The following is a 13,328-nucleotide window of genomic DNA, read 5'->3' as shown; positions in this document are numbered from 1 at the left end:
CTTGTTTTGTAATTCAAGCATTTTTTATATAGCATACTGATACAGTTTTTACATTATGGTGTTTCAGTACTGGAAACGTAATGAAACAGCTTTTGATAAATACTATAAAAAATGTCAAAAGATGCAATTTTATAAGAGAAAATTTCAATGTACACAGTTCATCACAAAAGGTCATTGACATGTAGTGTAAATAATAAAATCAGCTTTGTGTAAGGATATAAAATGTCACAATTAACTCGAACTTAACTTATTTGAACCTAACCTATCTATAAAAAGTTACGAAACGTCATATTTTATACCAGTTCCTGTACAAATAAAATAATAGTAACTAGTCGAAAGCCAGTGTAATTACTGCTATCTAACATTTGTGTGTTCACACCTGAATGGAGTATACAGGAAAGCTTAAAACCAATGTAACACTAGTTTTTTGCTTGTCGATTGCAAAAGTTGTTAGTGGTTGCCTTGAACGGGAGTAATCACGTGAGAAATTTCAATTTGTGTGCTAAAAAAATTTCTTCAGTATATATATATATATATATATCTGGCTGATGTATTTTTTAATCTAATAACCCCCAAGTGTACAATCTATCCTTCAGGATTCTGAACAACTGCATTATATAATAATGTATGCAAATTTGACTGCTGCGTAGCTAGCCAACCTCCTAAAAACCTGCTTGTGAGCTTAAGCCGTCGTGGCCCAGAGTTTGAAAAACACTGCTACCACTGATCGTACATTTCTGGCAAACACACCAACATGTATGGTAGTGACACAGGATTTAGTTGTTCAAGAAACGTGACATCAATTCTCTAAGCTCATGAGCAGTGCGGTACCACGCTTCGTCCAGTGGTCAGCTGCGTCAGTGCCTGCCTTGAGATCAATAGTGACTATATATGAGCCTTCCCTCTTGCCGTAGTAATAGCATGGGCATGCATACACACCTAAATATAGAAGATAGAGAGTATAGGCTAACATGTCATCATTTGTCTTAACCAGTTGCATAATACGATTTTCATTGTATTTTTGTCCAAATATTGTAGTGTTACAAGCACGTATTACTAGTGAATAAGTGTTATGTCTGCAATTATAATTATGTTGTATTATCTGGTCAACATACATTATTAGATACCGAAAGTTTTGTCCAATATTTCTGTCATATGTTTGAACATGCGGAGTACACTTCGTACCTTTGCTGCTCCTCTTCTTGTCAATAGGTTTAAAATGTATGGTTGGCATTGGACACACCAGTTGCATGGGCTTTGCCTCAATAAGGCAGCTGTCCTTTTTATTCCACCCAGCTCCCTCAAGGTACATGCCCTTGATATACACACCATCCTACAACGAGAACATTAACTTATTTTGCAAGATCAGATAAACCATGTCAAGAACACATGAATTAATCGATAATGTCATGCCTCCAATGATACAGTAATCAAGTAATCAAATATTGAATGCAGACAAGTGCCGCAGAGCGACAGCACTCAACTGACGTGTTCTGTAGCTGGGTATTCTTCTGATAAACTCACTGGCAACCGAATCAAGTGTGCCCTCCCGCCACCTCGTTCGCGCTCAGAGCATCTAGGATACTACTAATACAGATCTAAAATCTATAATAGCTAGGCTTTTCTAGACCGGTAGTACAGTAATAAAGATACAGCTGTGTAACTTTAATGAATTCGCTATATTAACATGTTATCATACGATATGCAGTCGAGCCGACGAGCATAACTGGTTGGTGGTGGTGGGGGGAGGGTGGGGAGGGGCTTTATAGCAAAAGCAGTTCAGTCCTTTGTTAACAGTCAACAAATCCATGTTTAACCCGCTTGAGGGTCGAAAGGTTATCAGACACTGTATCTTCGCACGTCAGTGGAAAATACATTTCATGGTCCTTTCAATAAAGTGATAAAAATGGTAGGTCAGCGCTGAAACAAACAAGTTTTGCACTTCGACCGTTAGACCATGTCCTCAAAAAATGTCTGATATCTGACATTTCCCCCACTGCCCTTTGACCGGTTTCCTCCCCATCACACTATACATCGAATATTAAGAGCGTAGGTCGAGCGGTTGAGATTTGTGCCGCAATTCCGCCCCCCCCCCCCTGCATCTGACTTCGTCAGCTGAGCTGAAAACCAATCATTGTACGAGTGAGCAGTAACATCTAGCGAATTTGAAAGCACACGTGGGAATGACTGCGGGATTCATACCTTTGGTGCTCCCGTGCCTAGCAGCATGGAATCGTCAGTAGTGGACACTACGAACTCCCATGACAGAGAATCAACAGACGTATTGTTCTGCCTCGCAGCCGTCTGCAAGCAAACATTCGAAATATAATGATGACCGAGGTGGCATCCTTAGACGATCAACCCTGCCTGTGATACTACCGAATTAACCACCGATGAGCACCATGATTAGTAAATTATACATGTACAAGGTTTAGAACAGCTACATACTAGTACGGCTGAAAGCACTGGAGTATAAAAATGGGAGACTTACTGGGGTATTTCAGGTTAGTGTTATGGTTACGGATAGAGGTGTTCCAACACTACCCAAAGAGACATTAGTTTGGCTCTATTAAGAGTCACCTGTGCAGCATACCTGAAGCACTGCCGTAAGAAAACCGGTTGGAAACGTGAAGCCAGACAGCCAAAAGATTGTGGGCGGATGAGTCCTCGTTGCCCATGTCTCAAACTGATCTATTCGCAGTACGAGGTCTCGTGTCCAAGTGCCTAGTGACTTCAAACTAGGGTAGGTCTGTTAACAGTACGTGAAGCAGTATATTATTCACTTACTAAATGTCTTGTGGACTTTCCCTTGAAAGTATTGCTATATCACAAAATTATTGTCATTAGAATGCATTTGTATTTTAGTTATATTTTTAAATACATATAGCAATATAGTGGAACACCGTTATAATGAGAATTGGGGCTCAATAAATTCAATGGCGTAACTGACATGCAGGGCTGCATGCTATAAAGTATAAGGAGCGTTTCGCTAAACATAACATGCTAATACGATTTCTCTGGATTAATTGGTGGCTTAACGTGGTTGAATCATGGTGGCTTTTATCAAGTAAAATAAAATATAATGGATAAATAAAGGTTACCTAAGTGGACACGAATGGGAGAAAACAAGAGCAACACAACTGCGAATTTGATAAAAATAAACAAAAGAGAGATAATCGAATTTCTCTTATTGCAGGGCACATTATATCGCGGCTCTACTGTATAGTTATAGCAAACACATTGTATTCTACTCTAGAATATGATGAGTGTTTAGATTACAAGGTATGTCAACTTGCAATCTACTCTGCGTGTATCTGTGACAGGATCACTGTACATTCTTAATGTAGGATAACTCAGAACTCCTGTCTCACCTTGGCCCATGCCGGTGGCACTCGGCCATCGTTGATGCAGGTGAAGATCTCTTCAAGGTCCGCCGACATGACAACAAGACCCTTGATGCCCTTCTCAAGGTCGATGAGGGAGGTGCGGATCTCCTGTAGCAGGGCGTTGTAGCGCTGGATCTTAAGAGAAAAATGCGCAAAGGAAAAGTACAATTATTCTCTATTGTTCATCACTTGTATTTCATACACGTTTGAAGAGAGGCATGCACGTGAAATTGAGGCCTGGAACAGCTTTACAGGATGCCAGGCCACGGCACTAACCTATGAAGATTTCATGCTTGTTATACGATGCCCCGAAACTCATACTTTAGCAATTAACTACACGTTTTTAGTCGTAGCAGCCCACATCATCTTCTACTAATTCGGTAAAGCTGACAAACGACTAGGAGGCATATAGGAGAAGAGTTCGTTCACGATCGTTGCATCATGCAGCATCTGCCGTACCTCCTGCAGCAGCACGACGTTGAGAGGAGAAGGATCTGTCGACAGGAGCTTGGCCGTTCCGTCGTAGTCTATATCGGGTGGGATCCGGCGGAGCACATCGGCCGCCATCTCCAGCACCTAGCAGGAATGCAGCCGCACATAAGGTAACAGTTAGTTAGAGGAAGACCGGTGAAGCACGTGACTCAAGTGATTTCATAATGAATAATGCTCCTCTAGTATTAGTAACATCAGGTGCAACATGCTTTGTTTGAGTCGAACAAATTTGGAGGTGTGACGTCTCTGTGTCTCATTTAGAAACTCATCTGCTGCAAGATCACCAGGAAGACTAGACACAGAGGGAATGCCACTCACGAGTGATAGTCGTGAGAGCCTTATACCTTGTCTTCTTGACTGACACCGCCCTGCACCGCAGACACCTGTGGCTTCAAGGACAGTAGCGTGTCGAACAGCGTTCGCGTCTCGATGATCTGTGACGATATGTCGGCATTGGGGTGTTGTCCAAATGCATCAGGATGATCGACAGCTGGCAGTAGGTTGATGTATTCCCTGTATGACTGCAGAGGACCATCCTTTGGAATGTAATACACTGGCAGAGAGGAAAGTCTGCAAAGAAAAATGCACAATCCTAAACATCCGTTAATGCACACATGTTGGGCAGTTATGGTGTACTTTTACAGATAGTCACGCTAGTCACGATAACAAACGCTGTAGTTTAAGGTTCTTTAGTTTCGTCTACTTTTCTTATAATTTCTTTATGCAAGTTGATAATGTATAGTAATCATGAGATTCAACCACATTGAGCTGAAGCTCCAGCAGTAACTCAATCAGCAATGTGAACATACTTGAAGAACGTCGTCGCTATGGCCTCCTCACAGAAGATCTGCTGTATGTAGGAGTTCAGTAGACGCCTGTCAAAGTCATCTGTCACATGGCCGCCATAGTTAACACCAGCTATCAGGTACTTGAGCGCTTCCCATGGTGTGTCGTCATATTCATCCAAATAGATGCTGAGCAGGTTCTCTGACACCTGTATAAAGACAATCCAGCAAGGCTGCTAACTCAGCACAGGGTACCTTGTACTTTGAGACAGAAAGATGGCTACCCAAAATAGGGACAGCGAGGTGAATATTATACGTGAGAACAACAAGATGTTTACTCACAATCTAAACAATAATAATAATAATAATAATGTAACAAGATGTTTACATGGACACAGAAAGTCACAGCTATTCCACGTATGGATATAGCAATTAAAGTATATAATGCAAGTAGGGAGGCAACGTGGTTACTAGACGTGGCAGCAAGACAGCTATTAAGCATAACTAACTAATATTAGGCAAAACTAATTAAAAGTTAAAAAATTACCAAGTTATTAGAAACAAAAAGTTAATTATAATAACAAAAAAGATTAGACTATATTAAAACGAACTAGCTGCTACGCATGGCAACAGCAAAGACTGACTTGCCTCAAAGTCAGAGTCATTGAAGCCATAGGGGATGTTCCAGCCAAGCTGCAGGAACTTGCGCCTCTCCAGGAGGATGGAGTGGAAGAAGCAAAGACCAAACAGCAGCTTCTTGTACTTGTCTGGGCGCCGGCAGTGCGTAAACTGTGGTTCTGTCATGAGCTGGTAGAGGCGCTTCATGTTGGCACGCAGACCCTGTACAAAGACACGTATAGCCATCAGACAGGAGTGTATAGGAGACCTGGACTGGCTCTATAGGGTGCATATCCGCTGCACTACCCCATGTATGTGCAACTAGCGTGTTGTTTGATGCCATAAAATAAGGAAGGCTATTGAGGAACGAATGGACAGACATCAGACCGGCATTGATTGAACCAGCTTAGTTGACGTTGACTAGCTTTCACAGCATAGTTAACACCAGATAATGCACCTAAAAGGCAGATAAATGCGTTTTAAAAGGATGGAAGGGTCTCTTTATCATGATTACCTAATTACACTGGTGAGGGCTTCATATAAATAAATCTGTATATATGCCTAATTAGACGCACTCTACTGTTAGTAAAATTTTGGCAAGTTCTTGACAGTTGTAGTATGCACGTACCTTTGGCGGCTCGGTGGTCATCTTTATGCCAGCTTGCAGGATTGAGATGGGGAAGTCAGGGTGGGGGCTGCTGCTCAACCACAGTCTGAAGTCTTGATGTGGCTCCTCTACCTGCAGCTGCTCCACCAGTTTATCGAGCTGGGGCATCCAGCTCAGCGACAGATGACAGTTTGCCAAGTACACCCATTTACCCTGAAAATAAACATCACAACCTTGCGGAATCACACACGGATTCACTCGGAAGGAGGTCATTACGCATTCTTACTGGCCGATGTGGAAATAAAAATAGTTGGTGTTATGGTTAGGTAGCAGTTCTTACTTGAATGGTATACAGTAGAAACTACAGTATCAAAAGCCTACAAAAATTGTGAACACTAGTTGGATTTTATTGTTTAAACTATCGCAACCCGAAATCTTGAACAGCACAGAACTATGGGAACATGGTGCAATGGCGTATGTCACACCTCTCTGATGCCATCTTTGATCATTCTGGTAGCAATCGGAGCCTGGCCCTGGCCCAGGGACAACGCGTGGAAGCGGTTTGCCATGCCAGCGTTCTCTGCGAGTTGCAGCAGGCTGCTTGTGGGATCCACTCCCGTGGATAGCACGAAGATGAGCGGCGTCTTTGCAGAAGAGCTTTCCAGTACCGCGTTCATGTCAAGCACAGGAGGTTCCACGAACCTGAATGCAACACGCCAGTGCATATATTTACAATAGGGCGTACCCGAGTTGGCGATAAGTGGTGTGTTTATTGTTACCTTTGGCACTGAATTATAAATAAATGGAATCTACATTGGGTAGTGCAATGGTACTGCTCTTCATAGAACTGGTCGAGGTCAATATTTCACACATAGCACCATCGAGTGTGGTCCTACTGGATGAGCTTCCTGAACTTTGGTGGGGACAATTTACACCATGTTAACAATGACTTGTCACAACTTGTGGTAGTCTCGTCAGGTTCTTCTAGCTTTAGTTTTTGTCTCGGATGGCCATCCACCAAGCAGCTCTTTCAACACAGCAGTGCAACTGAGACGTGAACGGTAAAGGCAAAAGGTAGTATGGCAGGGAAAGGGGGAGTGTGCATGGTGGATAAAAAGCAGGTCTTACTTGGAGCCAAGGTTGTTGACAATGAATGACGTGACGCAGAACGAGATGCGGTCAGGCCGCAGTGACCTGACGACGAGCATGCGCTGCAATTCATTGCACTGGTTCTCCCATTCCCCTGCAGTAGTCAAGCACACGTAGTTGTTTAACAGTAACAACAGCAATTAATAAGGCAAAGAATGTAACTTTTCTTACACATCCAATATTCCTCCCACTCCCAGGCACTTAACAATAAGTTTGTAGTGCTAAACAAAACCTTTCGTTTCAAAGATTTGTTCAAAACGTGAGTTGTCTTGTTTGTAATGGCCATCCAGAGTTAGAACTAAGGTGCATAGCCTAAAACAACTGCCGAAGCATTTATGTTGCCACCTACATAACAGCTCTTGAAATCACGTATAGTATTTATATCCATATAAGGATAACTAATGTGTAATAGATAACACCCAGAAGTAGGTGAAGTTGGTACTACCAGGCAGATGAGCTTGCTCAGGCTCTGGGCTAGTGAACCAAATGTTCCAGTCACGCGGGTACTGCTCGAATGACGTGGCGATGCCATGAAAATTGGTCAGCTTGTCTAGCTCTGTGATATTGTCCCATGAGCTGTTTACTATCCAAAGTGGACAGGGATTGTCCATCTGGCCCTCCTTGTCCAGTACCTATATCGCATATGAAAACAGATTGTAGCCAATGACTTTCATATTGGGTAAATGTTTTAGTATTCCGGAGATCGTGAAGGACGACATAGTATACGAGTACTATAGTATATAAATATGTAGTATATTACTGCAGTACAGATATCTTCATGCTAATACTGGTGCTTTTGGTGTAATATTAAGATATTAGCTACTAATATTGATATTCTTCTCTTTAGGTCGATGTGCTGGATATACTGACCACGCCACCCCTCAGGAAGAAGTTGTACTCATCAATGTTCAGTTTTCCGGCCACCTCCGTGATTTTGGCACACATTTGGAAAGAGAATAGCAGTTTGTGTCTCTCAAACAGGCCTCGGCACGTGTACCTGGCCGGACAATAAGAACGTGATTGGTTGTAACAAGGACAAGCTGCTTTTATTAACCTTCATTATGTGCACATTTATGAAATGATTCATAGTTTGTGGCGAATAAATGCACAGAAATCACCTTAACGCACGCGTGAATGCAGAATGGGTGCATGAATGTAATGTATATATTCGTATATGTAACACATCAATATAATGTGTTAATGACTATAGTGTAATATATACACTAGCAATGTGTGTGAGATTTTTATATTAGTTTTATTTATTTATTTAGTATAAATGTGTTGCTATTTATACCTGTAGACTGCATAGGTATGATAATCATTCAGGTGTTGTATCCGCTCTTCCAGCTCAGTGCTCCTCTGGCTCTTATCAATAGACATGTTGAAGAGATCAATGTAGGCATCGAGCGAGAACTGGTACATTGGGTCGATGCGACCCATGTCGTTGAGCACGAAGAAGAGGATGGATGCCCGCTGCGCACAGGATCGGTATCCCTAGCAACAAAATACATGTATATATCTCTCAGACCACGTTCATAGTTAAGCCCATCAACTGTTATCAATAATTAGCACATAACTGTTATATTTAGAGACAACCTATCTCAATAATATTAGTCATGTACGTAACATACGTGATTAAGTACAAGACAGTACAAACCTCTCTGGCTGCATCGATCTTAATCTCAGTCTCCTCACTGATCAACAGCTGCTCCTCTACCTCCTTTGATGTAGTCTTAGAGTTCTGTAGGGTGTTAACGAGGGCCTCGTCATCCAGCAGTGATCCCTGGGCTTCATTCAACAGCCTATAGACAGTATTGTAACATTCAACAGCCTATAGACAGTATTGTAACATACAGCAGTGATCCCTGGGCTTCATTCAACAGCCTATAGACAGTATTGTAACATACAGCAGTCTATAGACAGTATTGTAACATTCAACAGCCTATAGACAGTATTGTAACATATAGCAGTGATCCCTGGGCTTCATTCAACAGCCTATAGACAGTATTGTAACATTCAACAGCCTATAGACAGCATTGTAACATACAGCAGTGATTCCTGAGCTTTGCTCAACAGCCTTGCCCTGGTCGCATACACATTACAATTTAGCATGGGATAACGTAGTCTGAGACAATTTAGCACGATTTGAACGGGCGCCTGGTCTACTTCAATTTTGCAGACTAACTTGGTCTATTAAAACACTTGATACAGGCATAGCCGCAACCTCTCACATACACCAACATGCAAGCAGGCATGCATGCACGCACGTACGCACGCACATGCACACCCCTGATATATCGGCATATGCACCTGTGCACATAAATATATATCACTTAATTTGTTGAAAGTTAAATCACCACAGTTTCTTTAGTTGATTTATTTGATCCCAGGAAATGGCCACATAACAGCATTTTAAGAATCGACCCTTATATGCAACAGATGCACTTGTAGCATGGCCAGCGCAGTCGAGAGACGTCTGTCAGTGAATGATATCATGCAGGAAATATACCTGAGGATCTCATCCTCGAGTTCCACCAGCTTCTTCTTGCCTGCTGCGATGTTGATCACAAGACTGTCCTTCTGCTCTTCCAGTTCGGGTCGCTCCTTCCTGACGACTATTCCCAGCAGCTGCGCCTCAAGACCTGTTGGTATAGGGCACCAGTGCATCAGTAAACATGAACGCCAAATATGATAGCATACTCCACACTACAAACCACTGGTAAGTTTCTGGCAACTGGCGATAATTTCACGTAAATACTTGGTACTGTTGTCTATAAGTGTGCATAGTGTTCACAACCAATCAGCGCTGTCGCCTGTTTCAATAAAAACCTTGTTCCTTGACAGCAAAGTTGACGACTGTTGTCTTAGTGGCGATCTCGGGCGTGTAGTGGGGATTGCTCAGCTTCGTGGTGATGTAAAACCTGAACTCTGGGTTGTACTCAACTTCCTTGTCACCCAATTTTATTAACAGTCTGCCACCTGCAATACATTATATGGCAATGCAATGATACACTCATCGATACTCTACTGACAACTGAACTAATATAATAAGCCATATAATTTAGCAGCTTAGATATATCAAAAAACAAAAGTAACATGACACAATTCCATAGCACTTGTTTGCTAAGTGCTCCATGATACTGATCTGTTCTGTTGACTGGTTAAGTGTATGGTTTGCTAGGTAGTTTCTCTTGAAAGTATAGCGATACTTATTGCAACGTGAAAGGTGTATCGTGTTACAGATTGTATCGTGAGATACCAATATCTTCCCACTCCTAGTATTTATACAGTAGATATCAAGCTTAAATAGAGTGCAGAGCAGTACTCTTTTTAATAGATTTATTGAGGGCAACCAGTAGTTCTAATAAAGTCTGAACCATTGACCTTTTAACTGCTACCTGGATATGACTGCTCTCATTTAACATACCTTGCTTTATTATAGACTTGTTGAGCACAGGTGCAAGTGAAGGATCCAGCTCTTCCTGCACATTCTGCAGGAGCACTGGTGTCCCAAACTGGATGGAATTCTCCAGTGTGCGCAAGTAGTCCGTCTGCTGCAAGTCTATGATCTTCAAACCCTGAAAACGCATGGACAGTAAAATAACTAGCATCTATAAAGGTTAATCAAGTAGAGTGGCACGTACTGTTACATTTACCATTATTGCACCAAATTTTGCAGAAAGGCAGTCTTTCATCTCCATAAAATAATACCTAAAATAAAATTAGGATCAATTTCATAGTTTTCAAACTGGATCTGTCCTAAATCTATTGGCATGGTCTTCTATCATGCATGACCTCACCCTGATGTGTTCCATGTTTTTGATCCATTTGATAGCCTGCCCTTGAGGGTCAATCATGAGAGGCCAGCGACTGCAGCGGGATACGATCACCCCGTTTTCCGTGGAGAAAGCGTCGTTGGGCAAGCCTTGGATGTTCCAGTCCCTCACCGTGGTCGCCTTTGCAAGGAACTCACAGAAGCTAAGTGTGGGAGTGCAGGGCACACCAAGCTTCTTGATCTGAAAGTAAACAAAGACATAGCTGATTATAATAAGGGGTTCTAATTAATCAATATTAAATCATCAACCTACAATCTCATCAATCTCCATCACGTCAAACCTTTCCCTATGATTACTCTGTATCACGGTCTAGCCTCACTATCACGGACAGCAGTATACCTATATCTGATGATGTAACTACAGCAGCATGTTGCGCAGAGACACCCGCAATGCTGGAGAAATGTTCATGTAGGGTCACGTTGCATTGGTGATGTGAGACCTGTACAGGCGTATAGCATACCTGCTCGAGCCAGATGTTATTAACGAGTTCGTCTCTGTAGTTAGACAAGAATGGTCCCATGTAGGACATGAAGCCAGCAGCCACCAGGCAGTCTCCAACCAAGTACTGTATCTGTTCATCTAATTTCTACAAGAGAAAAATGCAGCATGTAAATGCTATATAATTATTTGATGAACAAGTGATATATCGCTGTTTACAGAGAACATTAATTGCAATCAAATAATAATAAAAAATATACATGCAGGTTTTGCTTCAATAGTGACAATTTTTTCAGATAAATTTACCTCTCACCCACTCCAAAGTAAGGTATTCCCCTGTGCAATTACTAGCACACTGGCTTCTCATTCCCCCTCCCTATTGTCAAAGCCCTCTATCAATATATCTGCTCACTGCTCCCCTTGTCTTCGTTTCACTGGCTAGGCCAGTTACCAACTTACCTGTACACTGACCACCCATCTATCCTTCTCACAAGCAAGGCCTTCTACCAACTTACCTGTACACTGACCACCCATCTATCCTTCTCACAAGCAAGGCCTTCTACAAACTTACCGGTAAACTGGCCCCTATCTATCCTTCTCACCAGAAAGGCCCTCTACTAGCTTACCTGTACACTGACCACCCATCTATCCTTCTCACAAGCAAGGCCCTCTACCAACTTACCTGTATACTGGCTCCTATCTATCCTTCCTCACAGAAAGGCCCTCTACCAGCTTACCTGTACACTGGCCTCCCATCTATCCTTCTCACAAGCAAGGCCCTCTACCAACTTACCTGTATACTGACCACCCATCTATCCTTCTCACCAGAAAGCCTATCTACTAGCTTACCTGTACACTGGCCTCCCATCTATCCTTCTCACCAGAAAGGCCCTCTACCAGCTTGCCAGCGCGGTCTAGCTTCAGCTCAGTTTGTTCTGCCTTGCGCCGCAGATCCTCCTTCTGTGCCAGCTTCTCATCATATTGCTTCTTCAGGTCCTCCATCTTATCTGTCACCTAGGTGCAATCAGAGCAGTGAGAGTGAAATCACAGCAGTGGATAAATAGAATGATGCACTCACAAGCATATATCACATAGAACACATTTACATACAGACGGACACAATATTCACACACTTTCAGGCATGCAAATCCATGGAAAGATATCCAAGTGATCAGACTAAACTAGACACATATGAGCACTAGCACGGCGGCTACCTCTTTGAGTTTGGCTTTAGCAGCAGCAAGTGATGCCTGCTTCTCACTGAGCTGAGAAGTGGCACCTTCAAGTTTCTGCCGCTTTGGCTCCACAACACTACCAACATAAAAGCAAATGAAGTTAAACTAGTACTAAAAGATTCATGTTGCATGTGTGCGAGCCTATCACTGAACATGACAACAACTATATTTCGTTGAATATTTAAGAAACTTAATGTTTTGCGCGATTCGATTAAGTTTGGGAAATATCAAGTATTGTAATTATTAAATTGTGGGCCAAGGTTATAATCTGCTACGAAAAACATGAAACTTTTTTGCAAGGAAAGTTAACAATGAATAATGCCAAGAAAATTGTGAACATCAAATTTGATTATCGTGCATTTTTACTGGATATTGTGTGCATATCTTTTTTTGTAGTTTATATAACTATAATTCTCACCGAAATATGTGTCCGTATTTGTCCATGGCCCTGACCCACATGCACAGAGACTTAGCTGCAGAGGAAACCCTGCCAATGATGTCAGGATCAAAGTCTGGATTTGCACAGTAGGTGTCTATCTTCTTGAGGACTCTGTCATTAATGCTGTCCTTGTCAAAGTTCATCAACTGTGCAAGAAAATTAGCTTCTCCGAGTTGCCTAAAACAACAAAAATTGAACCAATTAAAACACTTCAAACGTGATGGAAAATGTATGCGATTGTGTAGGGAGCTAGTATACATGATAGTACGTCCAGAGACACCATCAGAACACCATAAATCATGATAAATCATGGACCCAATTGTTACTAAATTATCGCACATAA

The 13,328-nt window shown here is 42.1% G+C and overlaps 1 protein-coding gene across 1 annotated transcript in view; it reads right to left on the bottom strand.

The window, feature by feature from the left end:
* Window positions 1-12: 12 nt before the first annotated feature.
* LOC106820816 (dynein heavy chain 2, axonemal-like) overlaps window positions 13-13,328 on the bottom strand; it is a 42,197-nt gene continuing 28,881 nt past the window's right edge. Inside the window, exons 55-78 of the mRNA XM_014825387.1 lie at window positions 12,965-13,162; window positions 12,526-12,622; window positions 12,161-12,325; window positions 11,334-11,459; window positions 10,838-11,053; window positions 10,465-10,615; window positions 9,867-10,016; window positions 9,547-9,679; window positions 8,695-8,839; window positions 8,332-8,531; window positions 7,908-8,034; window positions 7,483-7,669; window positions 7,017-7,131; window positions 6,374-6,590; window positions 5,910-6,101; window positions 5,312-5,503; window positions 4,688-4,872; window positions 4,223-4,448; window positions 3,846-3,962; window positions 3,372-3,521; window positions 2,594-2,749; window positions 2,203-2,304; window positions 1,186-1,333; window positions 13-939 (exon numbers count right to left, since the gene is read on the bottom strand). Of these exons, the coding sequence (XP_014680873.1) occupies window positions 800-939; window positions 1,186-1,333; window positions 2,203-2,304; window positions 2,594-2,749; window positions 3,372-3,521; window positions 3,846-3,962; window positions 4,223-4,448; window positions 4,688-4,872; window positions 5,312-5,503; window positions 5,910-6,101; window positions 6,374-6,590; window positions 7,017-7,131; window positions 7,483-7,669; window positions 7,908-8,034; window positions 8,332-8,531; window positions 8,695-8,839; window positions 9,547-9,679; window positions 9,867-10,016; window positions 10,465-10,615; window positions 10,838-11,053; window positions 11,334-11,459; window positions 12,161-12,325; window positions 12,526-12,622; window positions 12,965-13,162 (3,835 nt within the window). The 3' untranslated portion in view covers window positions 13-799. The remainder of the gene's footprint in view (window positions 940-1,185; window positions 1,334-2,202; window positions 2,305-2,593; window positions 2,750-3,371; window positions 3,522-3,845; window positions 3,963-4,222; window positions 4,449-4,687; window positions 4,873-5,311; window positions 5,504-5,909; window positions 6,102-6,373; window positions 6,591-7,016; window positions 7,132-7,482; window positions 7,670-7,907; window positions 8,035-8,331; window positions 8,532-8,694; window positions 8,840-9,546; window positions 9,680-9,866; window positions 10,017-10,464; window positions 10,616-10,837; window positions 11,054-11,333; window positions 11,460-12,160; window positions 12,326-12,525; window positions 12,623-12,964; window positions 13,163-13,328) is intronic.

This window comes from Priapulus caudatus, unplaced genomic scaffold (assembly GCF_000485595.1).
Source record: "Priapulus caudatus unplaced genomic scaffold, Priapulus_caudatus-5.0.1 Scaffold49, whole genome shotgun sequence".
NCBI lineage: Eukaryota > Metazoa > Priapulida > Priapulimorpha > Priapulimorphida > Priapulidae > Priapulus > Priapulus caudatus.
Note: the sequence above shows the minus strand (reverse complement) of the source record. Positions and strands in the feature narration are given on the sequence as shown.